Genomic DNA, 20,582 nt, shown 5'->3' with positions numbered 1-20,582 from the left:
TCCCCGCCCTGGGGATGGCGCAAGCGGGGCGGCCGTTTAGAGCGTGGCCTCGATGAAGCAACCGGAGGGAGGGTGGAGGAGCAGGAACTGGGAGGAACTGGGAGGAACTGGGAGGAACTGGGAGTCGTGGGCCCCACCTCTGCGGCAATCGCTTTATTACAGAGAGGCCCCTTTTAAGAGGCGGGGCCAAGCCCCAGGGCGTATCCATAGCAACGGGGGTGGTGGTGGTGGTGGGGGGGGGCGGTGATAGGCTGGGGCGCTGCGGCCAATCAGGCGAAGGTGACGTCGACGCGGGGGAGGAGCTGGGCCAGGTGGGCGGCGGCCTCGGGCGAGGAGGACAGCGGGGTCTCGGCCAATCGCAGACGAGCCAGCCGGGGGCACGCGGCCAATGGGGACAGCGCGGAGGCGTGGCTTATGGCTGGGAGGGGCGGGGTCAAGGAGGGCCACGCCCACGCTGGGAGGGGACAACCCACAAGCCCCTCCCACCCCACCTAAGCTCCGCCCCCTGCACTAAGCCCCTCCCGAAGCCCCGCCCCCAAAAGCCCCCTCCCTGAAGCCCCGCCCCCTCCCTGAAGCCCCGCCCCCTCCCCGAGGCCCCTCCCCCTCCTCCCCGAAGCCCCGCCCCCTCCCCGAAGCCCCGCCCCCTCCCTGAAGCCCCGCCCCCTCCCCGAGGCCCCTCCCCCTCCTCCCCGAAGCCCCGCCCCCTCCCCGAAGCCCCGCCCCCACCCCCAGCCCCTCCCCCACCCCCGGATACGGTTCCCGCTCAGCCGCAGCTCCTCCAGGCGGGGGAGGGGCGGGAAACCCCGCAACGTCGTGACCTCGTTGCGCGACGCGTCCAGCACCTGCGCGGGGAGAGGTGGGGGTGGGGGGTGGGGGGGTGTGTGACCCACCCCGGGACACCCCACCCCCCCCAAACCCACCTTGAGGCGCCGCAGCCCCCCCAGGGCCGGGGGGAGCCCCCCGAGACGGTTCCCGGCCAGGTCCAAGTGCGTCGCCAGCGTCGCGCGCTCCAGCAGCGGCAGCGACGTCAGCGCCTGGGGGCGGGGCCGGGCTGAGGAAGGGGCGGGGCCCTTGAAGCCCCTCCCCCCCCCCCAAAAAAAAAACCCCTCCCCCTTTACCTTCCCGGCCAGGCGGAGCCTCACGGCGCCCCCGGGTTCCGGCCCCATCCTCAGCACGGCCACGGCCGCCTCCGCCCTGGAAGCCACGTCGGCCACGAAACCGCCCCGCAGCGGGTCCGCCTCCTGCCCGGGGGAGGGGATATTTTGGGGTGGGGGGGTGGGGGGGTTTTGCGCCAGGCCCCGCCCCCCCCCCCCCCACCCTATAGAGCACGGCCCTGCCCCCACCTGCAGGTCCCGCAGGCAGCGGCGGATCTCGTCCCGGTGCGCCAGGGGGTCCAGCGCCGAGAGCAGCAGCACCAGCGTCAGCAGGCAGCCTGCGCCGGGGAGGGGGAGGGGTGTGGGGGGGGTGTGGGGGCACCCCACGGGGGTGGGGGAGGGGTTTTTTTTTTGGGGGGGGGGGGGGGGGGGGGGAGGGGGGTGCTCACCGCGGCTGCGCGGTTCCAGCTCCAGCAGCTGCCGACACGTCCCCGCCTGCGCCTGCAGCACCCCCGCCTCGGCCACCGCCATCTCCGGCCTGGGGGGAGGGGCTGGGCCTTGGGGGAGGGGCTGGGCCTGGGGGGGAGGGGCTGGGCCTGGGGGGGAGGGGCTGGGCCTGGGGGGGGAGGGGCTGGGCCTTGGGGGGGGAGGGGCTGGGCCTTGGGGGGGGAGGGGCTGGGCCTGGGGGGAGGGGCTGAGACTCGGGGGGGGAGGGGCTGAGACTCGGGGGGGGAGGGGCTGAGACTCGGGGGGGGAGGGGCTGAGACTCGGGGGGAGGGGCTGAGACTCGGGGGGGAGGGGCTGAGACTCGGGGGGGAGGGGCTGGGCCTGGGGGAGGGGCTGAGACTCGGGGGGGAGGGGCTGAGACTCGGGGGGGAGGGGCTGAGACTCGGGGGGGAGGGGCTGGGCCCCAGTTATGAGGCTCAAGGGGCGGGGCTTAGGGAGAGGGGCGGGGCTTATAAAGGGGGTGGGGCTTATAAAGGGGCGGGGCTTAGAAAGGGGATGAGCTCTAGGGAGGGGGCGGGGCTTAGGGAGGGGGCGGGGCTTAGGGCAGGGCTTAGAAAGGGGTGGGGCTTAGTGGGGGTGGGGTTCTGAGGGGGTGGGGCTTGGGAGGGGCGGGGCTTAGAAAGGGGCGGGGCTCTGGGGAGAGGGGCGGGGCTTAGGGAGGGGGGCGGGGCTTACCAGAAGAGCTCCTGAGCGACGATTGGCTCCTGCCACCACGCCTCGTCCTCATCTGGGGGGGGGGGGCGTGGTTAAGGAAGGGGGGGGCACAAAGGGGGCGGGGCTGGGGGGGACAAAGGGGGGCGGGGCTGGGGGCACAAAGGGGGGCGGGGCTCCCTACCTGGGAGCAGCGTCACCTCGCGGGGGGAGGGGTCGGGCTCCCAGGTGACCCGGAAGTGGAGGCGCGGCCGGGAAGTGGGCGGAGCCAGCGCGGGGGGCAGGTCGCAGAGCTGCCAATCCCGTTAAGGAACCCGGGGGAGAGGGGGGGATGCCCCGCCCCCACCCCCGAAGCCCCGCCCCCCCAGGCTCCACCCCCTCCCCCAGGCCCCACCCCCTCCCTGAGGCCCCACCCCCTCCCCCGAGGCCCCACCCCCTCCCCCAGGCCCCACCCCCTCCCCCGAGGCTCCACCCCCTCCCCCAGGCCCCCTCCCCCTGAGGCTCCACCCCCTCCCCCGAGGCCCCGCCCCCCCTGCTTTCCGATTGGATACCCAGGTGTGGCTGGGGCGGGGCCGCCCCTCCCCCGAGCGCCACGCCCCATCCAGGGCGGAGCCGTCGGCCGTCGCCATCAGCGCCGAGCCCTGCGCCCCCACCTGCGGGAACCGGGGGGGTTTGGGGGGGAACCGGGGGTCTGGGGGGGGAAATTGGGGGTCTGGGGGGGGCACCCAGGGGGTTTGGGGGGGACCTGGGGTCTGGGGGGGTCTGGGGGGGGAAATTGGGGGTCTGGGGGGGCACCCAGGGGGTTTGGGGGGGGACCTGGGGGTTTGGGGGGGATCTGGGGGGGGGAAATTGGGGGTCTGGGGGGGGACCTGGGGTCTGGGGGGGACCTGGGGGGGGAAATTGGGGGTCTGGGGGGGCACCCAGGGGGTTTGGGGGGGTCTGGGGGGGGAAATTGGGGGTCTGGGGGGGGCACCCAGGGGGTTTGGGGGGGTCTGGGGGGGGAAATTGGGGGTCTGGGGGGGGCACCCAGGGGGTTTGGGGGGGGACCCGAGGGGGGATCCAGGGGTTTGGGGGGGACCAGGGGGTCTGGGGGGGATCTGGGGGGGGGGGGAAATTGAGGGGCTGGGGGGGCACCCAGAGGGTTTGGGGGGGACCTGGGGTCTGGGGGGGGACCCAGGGGGTCTGGGGGGCACCCAGAGAGTTTGGGGGGATCTGGGGGGGGGATCTGGGGGGCACCCAGAGGGTTTGGGGGGGACCCGGGGGGGATTTGAGGGTCTGGGGGGCACCCAGAGGGTTTGGGGGGGTGCTGGGGGGGGATCTGGGGGGGATTTGAGGGTCTGGAGAGTGCCGGGGGGTCTGGGGGGGCACCCAGGGGGCTTGGGGGGGGACCGGGGGGTCTGGGGGGGATCCAGGGGGGGATTTGAGGGTCTAGGGGGGGAACTGGGGTCTGGGGGGGCACCCAGGGGGTTTGGGGGGTGCTGGGGGGGGGGATCTGGGGGTTTGGGGGGCACCCGGGGGGGGACTCAGGGTCTGGGGGGGGCGCAGGGGGTCTGGGGGGGGCACAGGGGGTTTGGGGGGGCCGCAGGGGGTTTGGGGGGCCGCAGGGGGTTTGGGGGGGCCGCAGGCTCACCACGACGGGACGGGAGAAGGTCACGGCCAGCGTCGCGTCCTCCCGGCTGACGTAGAGACAGAGAATCCGGGGGGGGGGCGACGCTGCGGGGGGAAGGAAGCCCCGGGGGGTGCAGTCAGAGATCGGGGGGGACGGGGGACACGACCCTCGGGCATTTTTGGGGGCCACCCCCCCCCCCCCCCGTCCATCCGTACCGCGGGAGAGGATGCAGCGCAGGTAAACCCAGGCGCTCTGGTCGGCGGGGTCGGTGAAGACGGCGTTGTGCACCAGTTCCAGCTCTGCGGGGACACGGGGGGGGGGGTCAGCGAGGGGACCCCGACACCGTTTTGGGGGGGGGACGACACACGGGGACGCTCACCCGCGCGCAGGCGGTGGGGGGGCAGCCCCCCCCGGGAGGTTCCCAGCGCCAGGAGCCGACCCCGGTGGTGCCAGGCGGAGAAGTTGGAGAAGTCGCGGCTGAGCAGGGCCCCCGCGAAGGCCAATTCCGCCTCGGGGTCTTCCTCGGCCGCCAGCGCCCGCCGGTGCTCCCAGGCGTGGACTGGGGGGGAACCAGTAAGGACCAGTGGGCGCCAGTAAGGAGCGCTGGGGGACGGTGCCCCACTGCGAAGCCCTCGGGCCTCGTTATGGGAGCTCCCAGTATAAACCAGTAACCTCTTTCATAGTAAAACTCGCTCCCAGTACGGGCTAAGGCTCCTAAGCCTTTCTACCGCCACCTCCCAGTATAAACCAGTAACCCCCTTCGCGGTAAAACTCGCTCCCAGTATGGGCTAAGGCTCCTAAGCCTTTCTACCGCCACCTCCCAGTATAAACCAGTAAGCCCTGGCACAGCAAAACTCGCTCCCAGTATGGACTAAGGCTCGTAAGCCTTCCTACCGCCACCTCCCAGTATAAACCAGTAAGCCCTGGCACAGCAAAACTCGCTCCCAGTATGGGCTAAGGTTCCTAAGCCTTTCTACCGCCACCTCCCAGTATAAACCAGTAAGCCCTGGCACAGCAAAACTCGCTCCCAGTATGGGCTAAGGTTCCTAAGCCTTTCTACTGCCACCTCCCAGTATAAACCAGTAAGCCCTGGCACAGCAAAACTCGCTCCCAGTATGGACTAAGGCTCGTAAGCCTTCCTACCGCCACCTCCCAGCATAAACCAGTAAGCCCTGGCACAGCAAAACTCGCTCCCAGTATGGACTAAGGCTCCTAAACCTTTCTATCGCCACCTCCCAGTATAAACCAGTAAGCCCTGGCACAGCAAAACTCGCTCCCAGTATGGGCTAAGGTTCCTAAGCCTTTCTACCGCCACCTCCCAGTATAAACCAGTAAGCCCTGGCACAGCAAAACTCGCTCCCAGTATGGGCTAAGGTTCCTAAGCCTTTCTACCGCCACCTCCCAGTATAAACCAGTAAGCCCTGGCACAGCAAAACTCGCTCCCAGTATGGGCTAAGGTTCCTAAGCCTTTCTACTGCCACCTCCCAGTATAAACCAGTAAGCCCTGGCACAGCAAAACTCGCTCCCAGTATGGACTAAGGCTCCTAAGCCTTCCTACCGCCACCTCCCAGTATAAACCAGTAACCCCCTTCGCGGTAAAACTCGCTCCCAGTACGGGCTAAGGCTCCTAAACCTTCCTACCGCCACCTCCCAGTATAAACCAGTAACCCCCTTCGCGGTAAAACTTGCTCCCAGTACGGGCTAAGGCTCCTAAGCCTTTCTACCGCCACCTCCCAGTATAAACCAGTAAGCCCTAGCACAGCAAAACTCGCTCCCAGTATGGACTAAGGCTCGTAAGCCTTCCTACCGCCACCTCCCAGCATAAACCAGTAAGCCCTGGCACAGCAAAACTCGCTCCCAGTATGGGCTAAGGTTCCTAAGCCTTCCTACCGCCACCTCCCAGTATAAACCAGTAAGCCCTAGCACAGCAAAACTCGCTCCCAGTATGGACTAAGGCTCCTAAGCCTTCCTACCGCCACCTCCCAGTATAAACCAGTAAGCCCTGGCACAGCAAAACTCGCTCCCAGTATGAGCTAAGGCTCCTAAACCTTTCTACCGCCACCTCCCAGTATAAACCAGTAACCTCCTTCATGGTAAAACCCACTCCTAGTACAGGTTAAGGCTCCTAAACCTTCCTACCACCAGCTCCCAGTATAAACCAGTAAGGCCCGTCATAGCAAAACTCGCTCCCAGTATGGCCTGAGGGTCCCAAGGTTTCCTACCGCCACCTCCCAGTATAAACCAGTATGCTTTAAAAGGCAGATCAAGGCTCTGGAGCCCCCCTGGCACCCCATAATCCCCCCCAGCCCCCCCAAACCCCCCTTCCCAGTGCCCCCCAGTCCATCCCAGTACAAACCAGTGTTTCTAAAACTCCCCTTAACCCCATCCCAGTACAAACCAGTACAAACCAGTACAAACCAGTATGCTTTAAACCACAAACCCAGGCTCTGGAGCCCCCCTGGCACCCCATAACCCCCCCCACCCCCCTTCCCAGTGCCCCCCACTCCATCCCAATACAAACCAGTATCTCTAAAACTCCCCTTAACCCCATCCCAGTACAAACCAGTACAAACCAGTACAAACCAGTACAAACCAGTACACTTCCAACCACAAATCCCAGCTCTGGAGCCCCCCCTGGCACCCCATAACCCCCCCATAACCCCCCCAACCCCCCTTCCCAGTGCCCCCCACTCCCTCCCAGTCCAAACCAGTGCGTCCAAACCCCTCCCTAACCCCATCCCAGTACAAACCAGTACAAACCAGTACAAACCAGTATGCTTTAAACCACAAACCCAGGCTCTGGAGCCCCCCTGGCACCCCATAACCCCCCCAACCCCCCTTCCCAGTGCCCCCCACTCCATCCCAATACAAACCAGTATCTCTAAAACTCCCCTTAACCCCATCCCAGTACAAACCAGTACAAACCAGTACAAACCAGTATGCTTTAAACCACAAACCCAGGCTCTGGAGCCCTCCCGGCGCCCCGTACCCCCCCCCAACCCCCCCAAACCCCCCCATAACCCCCCCCACCCCCCCACCCCCCCCCCCTCCCGGCGCCCCCCGCTCCCTCCCAGCGCCTCCCAGTGCGTCCCAGTGCGTCCCAGTTTGCTCACAGTTGCGGGGGTCGGCGGCCAGCAGGCGGTCGCAGAGGGCGCGCTCGGCGGGGGCGGGGGGGGGCGCGGGGGCGCGGCGCAGCACCCAGCCCCGGTGGTGCCAGGCCCCGTAGGATTTGGGGTTCACCCCCAGGCACCCCCCGACGAACGCCAGCTCCCCCGGCACCCTGCGCCCAGTACGCACCAGTACGGACCAGTACGGACCAGTACGGACCAGTATGGGCCGGTGCCACCGCCCAGCGCTCCCAGGGACACTCGGCCCCGCCCTGAGCGCCTCCCAGTATGGCCCAGTACGGCCCAGTGCCTGCTAACCCCCTCCCAGTGCCCCCCAACTGCCGCCCAGTATGGCCCAGTACAGCCCAGTACGGCCCAGTGCCCCTCCCAGTGCTCCCCAGTCCCCTCCCAGTGCCCTCCCAGAGCCCCCCAGTCCACTCCCAATCCCTCCCAGTCCTGTCCCAGTTCCCCCCAGTCCCCCCCCAGTCCCTCCCAGTGCCTCCCCAGTCCCTCCCAGTTACCCCCCACCCCCCCCACTCCCCCCCCAGTCCCTCCCAGTGCACACCAGTCCCTCCCAGTCCCCCCCAGTCCCCCCCAGTAACCCCCCATCCCCTCCCAGTGCCCCCCAGTTACCCCCCAGTTACCCCCCAGTCCCCCCCATCCCCTCCCAGTCCCCCCCTGTCCCTCCCAGTGCCCCCCCTGTCCCCCCCCAGTGCCCCCCATCCCCCCCCAGTCCCTCCCAGTAACCCCCCATCCCCTCCCAGTGCCCTCCCAGTCCCCCCCAGTCCCTCCCAGTGCCCCCCCAGTCCCCTCCTAGTCCCCCCCAGTCCCTCCCAGTGCACACCAGTCCCCCCCAGTCCCCTCCAGCCCCTCCCAGTGCCCCCCCAGTGCCTCCCAGTGCCCTCCCAGTCCTGTCCCACTCCCCCCCAGTCCCCCCACTCCCCCCCCAGTCCCTCCCAGTCCCTCCCAGTAACCCCCCATCCCCTCCCAGTAACCCCCCAGTTACCTCCTGGTTACCTCCCATCCCCTCCCAGTTACCCCATCCCCTCCCAGTTACCCCCCACCCAGTAACCACCCAGTCCCTCCCATCCCCTCCCAGTCCCCCCAGTCCCTCCCAGTTACCCCCCAGTGCCCTCCCAGTTACCCCCCAGTCCCTCCCAGTTACCCCCCAGTCCCCCCCAGTCCCTCCCAGTGCCCCCCCAGTGCCCTCCCAGTCCCTCCCATCCCCTCCCAGTCCCCCCCAGTCCCCCCAGTGCCCCCCCAGTTACCCCCCAGTCCCTCCCATCCCCCCCCAGTCCCTCCCAGTGCCCCCCCAGTCCCCCCCAGTGCCCCCCCAGTGCCCCCCAGTCCCCCCCAGTGCCCCCCCAGTCCCTCCCAGTTACCCCCCAGTCCCTCCCAGTTACCCCCCATCCCCCCCCAGTCCCCCCCAGCTACCCCCCAGTTACCCCCCAGTCCCTCCCAGTGCTCCCCAGTCCCTCCCAGTTACCCCCCAGTTACCCCCCAGTTACCCCCCAGTCCCTCCCAGTTACCCCCCAGTCCCTCCCAGTCCCCCCCAGTCCCTCCCAGTTACCCCTCAGTCCCCCCCAGTGCCCCCCCAGTCCCCCCCAGTCCCCCCCAGTCCCTCCCAGTTACCCCCCAGTCCCTCCCAGTTACCCCTCAGTCCCCCCCAGTGCCCCCCATCCCCTCCCAGTTACCCCCCAGTGCCCCCCCAGTAACCCCCCAGTGCCCCCCAGTGCCCCCCAGTGCCCCCCAGTGCCCCCCAGTGCCCACCAGTGCCCCCCAGTTACCCCCCAGTCCCTCCCAGTTACCCCCCATCCCCTCACATCCCCTCCCAGTGCCCCCCAGTGCCCCCCAGTGCCCCCCAGTGCCCACCAGTGGGGGTGCTGGGCGGGCAGGGCGCAGCGGCGCAGGTTCCAGCAGGTTCCCACGTCGGGGTTGGCCGCCAGCACCTCCCCCGTCAGCGCCAGCGCCTCCGCGTCCAGCTCGCCCCGCGCCCGCTGCGGGGTCACGGGGGGGTCACGGGGGGTCACGGGGGGGTCACCGGGGGGGGGTCACCGGGGGGGGTCACCGGGGGGTCAGGGGTCACCTTCTCCAGCAGGGCGGCCATGTTGGCGCGGTAGAGGCGCAGCTTCTCCTCGCGCTGGCGGCGGCGGGCGGCGTCCGGGGGGCGGAGCTTCAGGCGGCCGTGCTGGTGGGGAGGGGGTTACTGGGAGGGACTGGGAGGGACTGGGAGGGGATGGGGGTTACTGGGGGGCACTGGGGGGGAATGGGAGGGGATGGGGGGTTACTGGGAGGGACTGGGAGGGGATGGGAGGGGATGGGGGGTTACTGGGAGGGACTGGGAGGGAATGGGAGGGGATGGGGGGTTACTGGGAGGGACTGGGAGGGACTGGGAGGGACTGGGAGGGGATGGGGGGTTACTGGGAGGGGATGGGGGGTTACTGGGAGGGACTGGGAGGGAATGGGAGAGGATGGGAGGGGATGGGAGGGACTGGGAGGGGATGGGAGGGGATGGGGGGTTACTGGGAGGGGATGGGGGGTTACTGGGAGGGACTGGGAGGGACTGGGAGGGGATGGGGGGTTACTGGGGGGTTACTGGGAGGGACTGGGAGGGGATGGGGGTTACTGGGAGGGGATGGGGGGTTACTGGGGGGTTACTGGGAGGGACTGGGGGGCACTGGGAGGGGACTGGGGGGTTACTGGGAGGGGACTGGGAGGGGACTGGGAGGCACTGGGAGGGGACTGGGGGGTTACTGGGAGGGACTGGGGGGTAACTGGGAGGGGATGGGAGGGGATGGGGGGTTACTGGGAGGGACTGGGAAGGACTGGGAGGGGATGGGGGGTTACTGGGAGGGGATGGGAGGGACTGGGAGAAGATGGGAGGGGATGGGGGGTTACTGGGAGGGACTGGGGGGTTACTGGGAGGGGATGGGGGGTTACTGGGAGGGACTGGGAGGGGATGGGAGGGGATGGGGGGTTACTGGGAGGGGATGGGGGGTTACTGGGAGGGACTGGGAGGGGATGGGAGGGGATGGGGGGTTACTGGGAGGGGATGGGGGTTACTGGGAGGCACTGGAGGATTACTGGGGGTTACTGGGGGGGACTGGGAGGGACTGGGATGCACTGGCAGGTAACTGGGATGCACTGGTGGGTAACTGGTGGGTAACTGGTGGGTAACTGGGAGGTACTGGGGGTCACTGGGAGGGGAGTGGGAGGGACTGGGGGGGAGTGGGGGGGACGGGGGGGTTACTGGGAGGGACTGGGGGGGCTGGGAGAGACTGGGAGAGGACTGGGGGGCACTCGGGGGTTACTGGGGGGGACTGGGGTGGACTGGGATGCACTGGCAGGTAACTGGGATGCACTGGCGGGTAACTGGTGGGTAACTGGGAGGTACGGGTAGGTAACTGGGGGTAACTGGGAGGCACTGGGGGTCACTGGGAGGCAACTGGGAGGCACTGCCGGGTAACTGGGAGGGGATGGGAGGGACTGGGAGGCACTGGTGGGTAACTGGGAGGCACTGGGAGGTAACTGGGAGGCACTGGTGGGTAACTGGGAGGCACTGGGGGGTAACTGGGAGGCACTGGGGGGTAACTGGGAGGCACTGGGAGGCACTGGGAGGTAACTGGGGGGTAACTGGGAGGCACTGCGGGGTAACTGGGGGGTAACTGGGAGGCACTGGTGGGTAACTGGGAGGCACTGGGGGGTAACTGGGGGGTAACTGGGGGGTAACTGGGGGGTAACTGGGAGGCACTGGGGGGTAACTGGGGGGTAACTGGGGGTAACTGGGAGGCACTGGTGGGTAACTGGGAGGCACTGGGGGGTAACTGGGGGGTAACTGGGGGGTAACTGGGGGGTAACTGGGAGGCACTGGGGGGTAACTGGGGGTAACTGGGAGGCACCGGGGTCAGGCCGTGCCGCAGTGCATCACGGGACAGCGCGGGTCCATCCCGGGGGGGGGGGGTTGGTGGCCGCCGCGGGGCATTGTGGGATTGGGGGGGTGGTGTCTCCCTCACCATGGCGACGGCTCGGGGCGGGGCTGCCGGTACCTGCGGGAGAGAAGCGACGGTCAGGGAGCGGGGGGTAGGGACCCTCCCGGGAGGTGGTTGGGGGGGGGGGGGGGGGATCCCGGGGGTTCCCAGCCCGCTCCCCCCCCCCCCTCCCCGACCAGGCCCCGCCGGGACAAACCGGAGCCGGCGGCTGCAGGAGGATCCGGTCACGGCGCAATGGCTGCTGGGATAGAGGCGGGGCTTGGCGGGCGGAAGAGGAGGGGCAAAGGTTGCCGCGAGGGGCATGCCGGGATATAAAGAGGCAAACGCTCCGGCGCCATTTTTCCTCCTACGGTGGCCGGTGAGGGACTCGGTCCTTAAGCGGCGTTCCCGCCCTCTCTGCAGCGCGGTGCATTGTGGGTGGTGACACCCGGCCGTTCGTTTTCTCCGCCATGGGAGTGCGCAGAGGGGAACGGGGCCGGGGGGGGCCGGGGCTGGAGCCCGATACCGCCGGGTACTTCCGACGGGCTCTGGAGACGCTGCAGGAAGGGTTGAGCCCGGAGGAGCTCGGTGAGAGGCGGGGGGGGGGAAACGGAGGGGGGGGGTGGGGTTTGGGGTTCCCTGAGGCCTTGGGGGGGGGATTTGGGGGGTTCCTGAGGGGGTTTGGGGTCTGCGAGGGGATTTGGGGGGTTCCTGAGGGGGATTTGGGGTCTGTGAGGGGATTTGGGGGGTCCCTGGGGGGGCTGGGGTCTCTGAGGGGGTTTTGGGGCCTGTGAGGGGATTTGGGGGGTTCCTGAGAGGGATTTGGGGTCTGTGAGGGGATTTGGGGGGTTCCTGAGGGGGATTTGGGGTCTGTGAGGGGATTTGGGGGGTCCCTGGGGGGGGTGGGGTCTCTGAGGGGGTTTTGGGGCCTGTGAGGGGATTTGGGGGGTTCCTGAGAGGGATTTGGGGTCTGTGAGGGGATTTGGGGGGTTCCTGAGGGGGATTTGGGGTCTGTGAGGGGATTCGGGGGGTCCCTGGGGGGGGTGGGGTCTCTGAGGGGGTTTTGGGGTCTGTGAGGGGATTTGGGGGTTCCCTGAGGCCTTGGGGGGGTCTGTGAGGGGATTTCGGGGGTCCCTGAACGGGGTGTGGGGTCCCTGAGGGGGTTCTGGGGTCTGTGAGGGGATTTGGGGGTTCCCTGAGGCCTTGGGGAGGGGTCTGTGAGGGGATTTGGGGTCTGTGAGGGGATTTGGGGTCTGTGAGGGGATTTGGGGGGTTCCTGAGGGGGTTCTGGGGTCTGTGAGGGGATTTGGGGGGTTCCTGAGGGGGGTGTGGGGTCCCTGAGGTGATTTGGGGGGGTCCCTGGCGGGGGGGGGGTGTGGTCTGTGAGGGGATGCGGGGGGTCCCTGAGGGGGATTTGGGGTCTGTGAGGTGATTTTGGGGGTCCCTGAGGAGGGTTTGGGGTCCCTGAGGGGCATTTGGGGTCTGTGGGCAGATTCGGGGGCTCCCTGAGGGGTTTTTTGGGGTCCCTGAGGGGTTTTTTGGGGTCTGTGGGCAGATTCGGGGGCTCCCTGAGGGGTTTTTTGGGCTCCCTGAGGGGTTTTTTGGGGTCTGTGGGCAGATTCGGGGGCTCCCTGAGGGGTTTTTTGGGCTCCCTGAGGGGTTTTTTGGGGTCTGTGGGCAGGTTTGGCAGAACCCCGAGGGGTTCTGGGGGTGCCCGGGCTCGCGGCGTCGTTCTCTGGGGGGCGGGCGGGCGCGTTCCGTTCGGCGTTTTCGTGCCGCGCTCCTCCTCCCGGGGAGGTTCCCGATCCTCGCGGCTAATGAATCCCGGCTAACGAATTAATCCCGGCTAACGAACTACGTTTCCCCCCTCCCCTCCCGCAGCCCTTTTCGCCCCCAACGTCCTGGCGGAGGCGGTGACGGCGGGGCCGGGGCCGGCAGCTTTGGACCCGGGGGGGTCGCGGGTGCTGCGGGCGTTGTTGCCCCGAGCTCCCTTGGAGGTTTTGGGTCGGGTGTTGCCCCCTTTGGTGGTGGGGGGTTTGAGGGGGCCGGCGGGTCACCCTACGGGTGCTCGGGTGCTGGAAGTCGCCCTGGCTCGGGTGTTGCCCGCCCTGGGGGAGGCGACCGCGGGGCGGGAGGAGGAGGAAGAAGAAGAAGAAGCAGCCGTGGGGCGGCTGGAAGAAGCCGTGGGGCGGCTGACGGCGGAGGTGACGGGTGACGCGGTGGCTTTCGCCCGGCACCCCGCCGGCAGCTTCGTGGTACGGGCGTTGCTGCGGGTGCTGGGGGGCACCCCGGGGGCAGGTGAGGCGTTTTGGGGGGGGGGGGGGGGGTGTCTGGGGGGTGATTCGGGGGGTTCAAGGGGTGGTGGGGGGGTTCGAGGGGTGGCCAGGGGGGCAGAGGAGCGGTGGAGGAGGCTGGCGGGGGGGATGTCCGCGGAGGATAATTAACGATGGGGTAATTAATTAATTGTTGTTGTTCCATCCCCCCCCAGGAACCCCCCAGCTGCCCCCCGGAGAGGCGGAGCCGAAAGCCAAGGGGCCGGCGCTTCCCCCCTCCTTCCCGCCCCTCCTGGGGCAACTGGCGGAGGCCTTTGAGGAGCATCTGAGCTGTAAGTGCCCCCCTGCCCCGGCGGGGGGGAAATGCCCCTTTTTTGCCCCAAATTGTCCCCCCCCAACCCCCCTAATTGCTCCCCCCCCCCCCCCCCCCAGCCCTGCTGTCCCCGGCCGGCGCCAGCCTCTGCCTGCAGGTGGCGCTAGAGGTGCTGCACCGCAGCCAATCGCCTGCCTGCTCCCGCCTCTGCGACGCGCTCATTGGCCAGCTGGCCCCGCCCGGCCCCGCCTCTGCCGAGAGGTGAGTTCCCATTGGGCCCCGCGGGGGTGGCTCTGAGGGCGCGTCCCTGTTGGGTGAGAGGTATTTGGGGCTGGTTTCTGATTGGCTGGGGGGGGGGGTGGGCGTGGTTCAGAGGGGCTCTTTGCTGATTGGCTGCCTGGCCATCGCTCTCCTGCATTGTTCCCCGGGGCCTCCTCTTGATTGGCTGGGGAGTTGCAGTACCTTTTCCTGATTGGCTAGTTGCTCTTGAGGGTGCTTTCCATTGGTTGGGGGGGGGAAGGGGGGGGTGTGTCTCCTTGAGCTGTTTCCTGATTGGCTGGGAGATCTCAGGCACTGATTGGTGATTGGCCAGGGGAGTTCCGAGCTGTTTCCTATTGGCAGTTGTTTTTCTAAGGGCAGCTGCTGGTTGGCTACCCAGCCCCCAGGCTCCCCCTCATTGGCCAACAGCTTCTTGAGCCTCCCTCCTCATTGGCCAGACATCCCAAACCCCTTTGTGCCGATTGGCTGGCCAGCCACCCCTCCTTTCCTCATTGGTTACCGCTCTACCGCTGCCGGCTGCCGATTGGTTTGGGGGGGGGACGACAACACACACAACCCATTCCTGACTCTCGATTGGCGGGACGGCCCCCCGCCGCCCTTTTCTGATTGGCCGCCTCCCCGCAGCGCCCTGGTGCGTGGGCTGCAGGACCCCGAGCGCAGTCGGTTGCTGGAGGCGGCCATGACGGTGGCCGGACCCCAGCGCCTGCGCGACCTCTTCCGCCGGGAGCTGAAGGGCCGCCTGCGGGGCGTGGCCGCCCACCGGCTGGCCAATCACGGGCTGCAGCGCCTGCTGGACCACGCCCCCGCTGACGTGGTAGGCGGGGCTTACGGGGAGGGGGACGGACGGACGCGATCCTATTGGCTGGGAGCTGCGTGACGGGGCTGACGCCGTTCCCCCCCCCCCCTTCCCGCGCAGGTGGGGGAGGTGCTGTCGGAGCTGGGCCCGGCCCTGGCCGAACCTTTGGCCCGGGGCCACCCCGGGGTGCTCACGGCCCTGCTGGGCGCCTGCCGGCCTCACCCGCACCTCCAGCAGGAGGCGCTCTGCCGCCTTCTACAGGTAGGCCCCGCCCCCCTTCCAGGCCCCGCCCCCTTCCCCCCGCAGGCCCCGCCCCCCTTCCAGGCCCCGCCCCCCTCCTGTCTCTCGTCCAATAGGCTTTCGGTTGCTGGGAGCCGCGGGAGCGACGCCGGGCGTGCGTGGGGCTCCTGGCCGGGCTCCGCCCCTTTGGTGACGAGGAGGGGGCGGAGACAGAGGTGAGGGGGCGGGGCCAGGGCAGGAGGGGGCGGGGCTTCCCGCTGCCTCTCCCCCCTATCTCTGGGGGGGCTGGGGGGTGTTTTTTCGGGGACCCCCTTAACCCCCGCCCCCCTCTCCCGTCGCCCCCAGCCCTCCCTCGGCGCCGTCACCCTCCACGGCTCCCTCCTGCTCCAGCACCTGCTGCACTTCAGGGACCCGGGGCCCGTCCTGGGGGGGCTCCAGGCACTGCCCCCCCCAGCCCTGGCCGCCCTGGCCCGCAGCCCCCCCGGCAGCCGGGTTTGGGACGCCGTCCTCTCCTCCCCCGCCGTCCCCGCTCGCGCCCGCCGCCGCCTCCTGCGCAAGCTCAAGGTAAAGCGTGTGTGTGTGGGGGGGGGGGGGGCGGATCCCCGTTTTTGGGGTGGTTTTAAGGAACGCGGCGTCGGCGCCCCGCTGACGTCGCTCCTTGCTTCGTTCTCGGCCTCGCCTCGCAGGGTCACTTCCTCTCGCTGGCGTGTCACCGCAACGGCAGCCGCGTCCTCGACGCCGTCTGGGCCTCGGCCTCCGTCCCGGCACGCGCCGCCATCGCCGAGGAGCTGGGTGAGCTGCTGGGGCGCAGGGGGGGAGCCCGAAGACCCCCCCTAACGCCCCCCTAACGCCCCCCCTCCCCGTCAGCGTCCCAGCGCGAGGCCCTACAGCGCGACCCCCACGGCCGGGGGGTTGCCCGGACCCTCTCCCTCGACCTCTTCCTCCGCCGCCGCCGCCTGTGGGAGCGGTTACAGGCGGCCCCCGACCGTCGCCGCGGTCTCCTGGGACCCCTCTTGGAGGACTGACGCCCCCCCCCCCCCCCCCCCCCCCACTCCCCGAGGGTGACGGAGAGGCGCCCACCTGGAGGACCGCGGGGGTCATAGAGAGGACAGGCGGAGAGCGACAGAGCGTCCGCTGGGCTCGGGCGCTTCCTGAGATCGGGGAGGACCGGAGAAATGGCGCCGTACCATAGAGGCGCTGGAGGACTGCTGGCTAGAAAGGCCCCCCCCCGTGCCATAGAGCTGCTGGAGGACCGAATGCCAGAGAGGACGGCTGCCTGACGTGAGCACCATAGAGTTTTCTCCGGGGAGGGGCCGCTCGCTCTGTTCCTGCTTTCCCAATGTCTGGGTTTTTTTTTTTTTTTAACGTAAAGCGACGGTTTTTTCGTATTTTCCTCTCTTATTTCTACAAAGAGGCGCAGCCTGATCCCTCACCTCCCCCCAGAACGCTTTTCCGAGCCGCGTCCGGTGCTTTTTCAGCCCTTTATGGGGGGGGGTTTAGGGGAAGGGGCAGAGTTAGAGGGCTGAGGGGTGGGGTCAGGGGTCAGGGGGTGGGGTCAGGGGTCAGGGGGTGGGGTCAGGGGTCAGGGGGCGGGGCTTAGCGGTCATAGGTGACCCCGTGGGGCGGAGGGCTGTCCAAGAGGCGCCGGAGGGCAGCGGAGAGGCTCAGGAGGCTCTGCCCCACGGCGCGCGTCATGGCCGCCAGCAGCCGCAGCAGCTCCCTGCGGGGAGCAGAACGAAGGGGGGGGGGGGGGGTGCTCAGAGGTGGCCCCCTGGGGCTGCCCCCAACCTCTGCCCCACGGGGCCTCTCTGGGGAGATACCTGACCCTGTGGGGCAGCAGAAGACGCCGTGGGGCAGGACCTTTGCCTGCCCCACCTGCGTCCCCATGGGGAGAGGGGTCAACAGGGCCAACCCCCCCGCCAACGGGGCTTCCCGTGGGGCAGGAGAAGACCCCATGGGGCAAGATGAAGACTCCATGGGGCAGGAGAAGACACTGTGGGGCAAGACCTCCTTCTGCCCCACCTGCGTCCCCATGGGGAGAGGGGTCAACAGGGCCAACCCCCCCCCCAACGGGGCTTCCCGTGGGGCAGGACCCCCCCCCAACATACCTGAGGAGCCGCTCGGGGCCCAGCCCCCCCACGTCGCAGCGGAGGCCCCTCACGGCCGCCGTCACCCGCAGCTGCCCCACCAGGTCGTGGGGACTCGCCTTGGCCAGGGCCACCGTCACCCGGGCCACCTCGTCCCGGGGGTGGGACCCCTGCGCCCGGGGGGCTTCGGGCTCCCACTGCTCCCTGAACAGCCTGGCCTGGGGGGGGTGGGGGGAGTTAGGGGGTGAGGGGGCTTTTTTTGGGGAGAGTCTTGGGGATTTTGGGTCTAGGGGAGTTTTTGGGGGGCAAGTGAGATTTTGGGGGGGTGTTTGGGGTCCCAGCGGGGTCTCACCTTGGGGGGCTCCCAGCGCTGCCCCGGCGCCAGGGCCATGAGGGGGGTGTGGGGTGCCAGCGCCCCAAAAAACCCCTCGGTCTCCACGGCCGTCCCGTCCTCCGCCAGCACCAGCGTCACGAGCGGCCCCAGGCTCAGCGCCTCCCCCGCCTGCCCCCGGGGAGGGGGGGGTAATTAGCGGTTGTCGGGGTAATTAGCGGTTGTTGGGGTCATTAGGATAACGGGGGGGGGGGGTGGGTAAAGGGGGGATCCCAGGGGAGTAATTGGGGGGGGGGGTTGGGGCAATTAGAGGGGAGCGGGAGCAATTAAGAGCGTAACGATGATTAGGAAGGACGTTGGGGTTAATTATGGGGCACCCTGAGGGCAATTAATTAGGAAGGTTGGGGGGTTCCCCGGGGGCGATTGGGGGGTCCCGGGGGGTGGGGTGTCGCTGCCCCTCACCTGCTCCCGCAGCTCCTCCAGGCTGGCGGCCACCAACCCCCGGGGCCGCCCCCGCCGCCGGTCGCACACCCAGAAAGGCCGCGGCTGCGGGGACGGGGGGGACCAGGCCCGACGGGCCACCGCCCTGGGGACGGCCGTGCCTGTGACGGGGCTGCCCCCGGTATGTGGGGGGGTCCCCGTCCCCCATGGCTCCCCACAGCCAACATGGCGGCACCCTGTAGCCAACATGGCGGCCCCCATGGCCCCCCACGGCCAACATGGCGGCACCCTGTAGCCAACATGGCGGCCCCCATGGCCCCCCACGGCCAACATGGCGGCACCCTGTATCCATAATGGCAGCCCCCCCCCATGGCCAACATGATGGCCCCCCCATAGTCCCCATGGCCAACATGGCAGCCCCCATTGCCCCCCCCCCAGCCAACACGGTGGTCTCCATGGCCCTCTATGGCCCCCCATTGTCCCCATAGCCAACATGGCGGCCCCCATAGCCCCCCCCCCAGCCAACATGGCGGCCCCCTATGGCCCCCCAGGGCTCTCTATAGCCCCCCACAGCCAACATGGCGGCCCCCATTGTCCCCATAGCCAACATGGCGGCCCCCATAGCCCCCCACAGCCAACATGGCAGCCCCCTATGGCCCCCCAGGGCTCTCTATAGCCCCCCCAGCCAACATGGCAGCCCCCTATGGCCCCCCAGGGCTCTCTATAGCCCCCCACAGCCAACATGGCAGCCCCCGTAGCCCCCCCCAGCCAACATGGCGGCCCCCATAGCCCCCCCACAGCCAACATGGCGGCCCCCTATGGCCCCCCAGGGCTCTCTATAGCCCCCCACAGCCAACATGGCGGCCCCCATTGTCCCCATAGCCAACATGGCGGCCCCCATAGCCCCCCACAGCCAACATGGCAGCCCCCTATGGCCCCCCAGGGCTCTCTATAGCCCCCCACAGCCAACATGGCAGCCCCCGTAGCCCCCCCCAGCCAACATGGCGGCCCCCATAGCCCCCCACAGCCAACATGGCAGCCCCCTATGGCCCCCCAGGGCTCTCTATAGCCCCCCCCAGCCAACATGGCGGCCCCCATAGCCCCCCCCAGCCAACATGGCGGCCCCCATAGCCCCCCCCAGCCAACATGGCAGCCCCCTATGGCCCCCCAGGGCTCTCTATAGCCCCCCCGCCCAGGCCCCTCTATGGGTCAGCCCCCGTGCCGCCCGAGGCCCGGCTCACCGCAGCACGTCCATCCCGGGATGGGCACCCAGACGGGACCGGGGGTGGTGGGTGGGGGGGGGGAGCAAAGTCCAAAGTTCCCGGGGCGGGGCGGGGGCTGACCCATAGAGGGCAGGTTGCTTCACGAGGCCACGCCCCCCTCCTTGTCACTCAACCCCCGCGGCCACGCCCCCTTCCCTTCCCGTGGTGCTCCGCGCGGCCACGCCCCCTTCCCTTCCCGTGGTGCCTTGCGCGGCGGCGGCGGCGCCATGTTCCTGCAGTGCTACAGCGACGAACGAGGCGAGCGCGTTTACACCCTGAAGGTACCCGGGGAGGGCTCCGGGGAAGGCTCCGGGGGGGGGTGTGGGGTGGTGTTTCCCATCCCGATCTCACTCGATCCCTTTTTTTTTTTTTTTTCCTTCTCCCCCCCCCCCCCCCCCCCCCCGTTAGAAAATGTCCCCGGCGGGACAACCCACTCGTTCGGCACACCCTGCCCGTTTTTCACCCGACGATAAGTTTTCCCGGCACCGTCTGGCTTTGAAGAGACGGTTCGGCGTTCTGCCCACCCAGCGGGCTCGGCCGCTTCTCTGAGGAATCACCACCACCCCCCCCCCCCCCCCCCCGCCCTCCTCCGGGAGGGGACGGAACGGAACGGAATAAACCGATGAGACCCGAACGGCTCCGAGTGGTGACGATCTGTGTGGCCACGCCCCCCCTTCGCCTCCCAAGCCCCGCCCTCCCCGCTGGAGGCCACGCCCCTGCGGCACCCCCGCCCCTGCGGCAGCGAAGGGGGGCGTGGCCGGCGGCGGCGGTGGTGGTGGGCGCGCGGCAGCCCCTCCCTCCCTTCCTCCTTCTTCGCGCGCGCCCCCCTCCCCTCAGGTACCGCGGCGTAACGGTCGTAACGGTCGTAACGGTCGTTCCCGCCCTTTTGGCGAGCGGCCCCGGGGCGGCGGGGTTTTTTCCACACATCCCCCCCCCAAAACTGACAGGAAAAGTTGGGGGGCGGGGGGGGGGGCTGGCGAGGAAATGCGGGGTTCGGGCTTAAAAGAGGGCGAGGCGGATCTGCAGAGCGCCGGAAAGGCGGGGTTTGGCCCCAAAAGCGGGGGGGGGGGCACCTGAAAAGGGGGGGGACACCCCTGAAATGGGGGGACACCCCTGAAATGGGGGGGCCCTTGAATTGAGGGGGGGCCCTTGAATTGAGGGGGGGAACCCCTGAATTGAGGGGGGGCCCTTGAATTGAGGGGGGGCCCCCTGAAATGAGGGGGGGACCCCTGAAGTGAGGGGGGACCCCTGAAATGATGGGGGGATGACACCCTTGAAATAAGGGGGGGACCCCCCTGAAATGAGGGGCTTTGGGCTCAGAACGGCGAGGTTTGGGGGTGCCAGCCCTTTAAAAAAAAAAAAAAAAAAGAAATGGGCTGTTTGCCTCACGGTGTGGGGAGGGGAGAGCGGCCCCCCCCCCCCCAAAATGTCCGGATTTTAGCCCAAAACAGCGGCCCGGGCCAGCCTGGGCTGCCCCCCCAAAGCAACAAAACTCGGGGTTTCTGTGACAAAGCGGGCGTTTTTCTCCAAAAATGACCATTTTTTCCCCTCAAGGATTGCTGGTGTCACCAGTGAGGTGAGTGCTTTTCCTGTAAAATCCCCCCCCCCCGGCTTTCCTAAAAAA

The 20,582-nt window shown here is 68.7% G+C and overlaps 4 protein-coding genes across 4 annotated transcripts; 2 read left to right on the top strand and 2 right to left on the bottom strand.

Moving 5' to 3' along the window:
* Positions 1-129: 129 nt before the first annotated feature.
* Positions 130-11,254, bottom strand: RABGGTA (Rab geranylgeranyltransferase subunit alpha). Its single transcript, XM_054811521.1, has 17 exons — positions 11,154-11,254; positions 10,982-11,014; positions 9,055-9,156; positions 8,841-8,965; positions 6,975-7,141; positions 4,241-4,420; positions 4,077-4,160; positions 3,883-3,965; positions 2,804-2,905; positions 2,437-2,545; positions 2,277-2,328; positions 1,544-1,632; positions 1,344-1,432; positions 1,119-1,241; positions 921-1,034; positions 755-842; positions 130-418 (listed from the first exon to the last, which is right to left on the bottom strand). The coding sequence occupies exons 2-17, from the start codon at positions 10,982-10,984 to the stop codon at positions 270-272; spliced, it is 1,659 nt and encodes a 552-aa protein (XP_054667496.1). The 5' UTR covers positions 10,985-11,014; positions 11,154-11,254; the 3' UTR covers positions 130-269.
* On the top strand, positions 10,983-16,225 carry NOP9 (NOP9 nucleolar protein). Its single transcript, XM_054811514.1, has 11 exons — positions 10,983-11,010; positions 11,321-11,524; positions 12,818-13,234; positions 13,425-13,541; positions 13,642-13,783; positions 14,426-14,615; positions 14,718-14,858; positions 14,954-15,052; positions 15,183-15,401; positions 15,524-15,629; positions 15,705-16,225. Exons 1-11 carry the CDS (start codon positions 10,983-10,985, stop codon positions 15,860-15,862), a joined length of 1,821 nt encoding a protein of 606 aa, XP_054667489.1. The 3' UTR covers positions 15,863-16,225.
* Positions 16,226-16,364: 139 nt separating this feature from the next.
* On the bottom strand, positions 16,365-19,072 carry CIDEB (cell death inducing DFFA like effector b). Its single transcript, XM_054811522.1, has 5 exons — positions 18,938-19,072; positions 17,718-17,841; positions 17,277-17,426; positions 16,946-17,142; positions 16,365-16,557 (listed from the first exon to the last, which is right to left on the bottom strand). The coding sequence occupies exons 1-5, from the start codon at positions 18,949-18,951 to the stop codon at positions 16,434-16,436; spliced, it is 609 nt and encodes a 202-aa protein (XP_054667497.1). The 5' UTR covers positions 18,952-19,072; the 3' UTR covers positions 16,365-16,433.
* A 32-nt stretch (positions 19,073-19,104) lies between these two features.
* NOP10 (NOP10 ribonucleoprotein) lies at positions 19,105-19,592 on the top strand. Its single transcript, XM_054811523.1, has 2 exons — positions 19,105-19,239; positions 19,367-19,592. The coding sequence occupies exons 1-2, from the start codon at positions 19,186-19,188 to the stop codon at positions 19,505-19,507; spliced, it is 195 nt and encodes a 64-aa protein (XP_054667498.1). The 5' UTR covers positions 19,105-19,185; the 3' UTR covers positions 19,508-19,592.
* The last annotated feature ends 990 nt before the right edge of the window (positions 19,593-20,582 follow it).

Source organism: Grus americana, assembly GCF_028858705.1.
Source record: "Grus americana isolate bGruAme1 chromosome 37 unlocalized genomic scaffold, bGruAme1.mat SUPER_37_unloc_2, whole genome shotgun sequence".
NCBI classification, from domain to species: Eukaryota; Metazoa; Chordata; class Aves; order Gruiformes; family Gruidae; genus Grus; species Grus americana.
This window is presented reverse-complemented; position numbering and strand designations above follow the sequence as displayed.

What these genes read in the sequence shown, in the direction of transcription:
- NOP9 (XM_054811514.1), top strand. Translation starts at nt 10,983, where the DNA reads ATGGCGACGGCTCGGGGCGGGGCTGCCG. An exon ending in AGGAGGGGGCGGAGACAGAG is followed by an intron (nt 15,053 to 15,182) that starts GTGAGGGGGCGG and finishes CGTCGCCCCCAG; the next exon opens with CCCTCCCTCGGCGCCGTCAC. An exon ending in CGCCATCGCCGAGGAGCTGG is followed by an intron (nt 15,630 to 15,704) that starts GTGAGCTGCTGG and finishes CCTCCCCGTCAG; the next exon opens with CGTCCCAGCGCGAGGCCCTA.
- CIDEB (XM_054811522.1), bottom strand. An exon ending in AGCGCTGGGAGCCCCCCAAG is followed by an intron (nt 17,143 to 17,276) that starts GTGAGACCCCGC and finishes CACCCCCCCCAG; the next exon opens with GCCAGGCTGTTCAGGGAGCA. An exon ending in GGCCCCGAGCGGCTCCTCAG is followed by an intron (nt 16,558 to 16,945) that starts GTATGTTGGGGG and finishes TGCTCCCCGCAG; the next exon opens with GGAGCTGCTGCGGCTGCTGG.
- RABGGTA (XM_054811521.1), bottom strand. An exon ending in CCCGCCCAGCACCCCCACTG is followed by an intron (nt 7,142 to 8,840) that starts GTGGGCACTGGG and finishes TACTGGGCGCAG; the next exon opens with GGTGCCGGGGGAGCTGGCGT. An exon ending in GCGCTGCATCCTCTCCCGCG is followed by an intron (nt 3,966 to 4,076) that starts GTACGGATGGAC and finishes TTCCCCCCGCAG; the next exon opens with CGTCGCCCCCCCCCCGGATT.
- NOP10 (XM_054811523.1), top strand. Translation starts at nt 19,186, where the DNA reads ATGTTCCTGCAGTGCTACAGCGACGAACGAGGCGAGCGCGTTTACACC. An exon ending in AGCGCGTTTACACCCTGAAG is followed by an intron (nt 19,240 to 19,366) that starts GTACCCGGGGAG and finishes CCCCCCCGTTAG; the next exon opens with AAAATGTCCCCGGCGGGACA.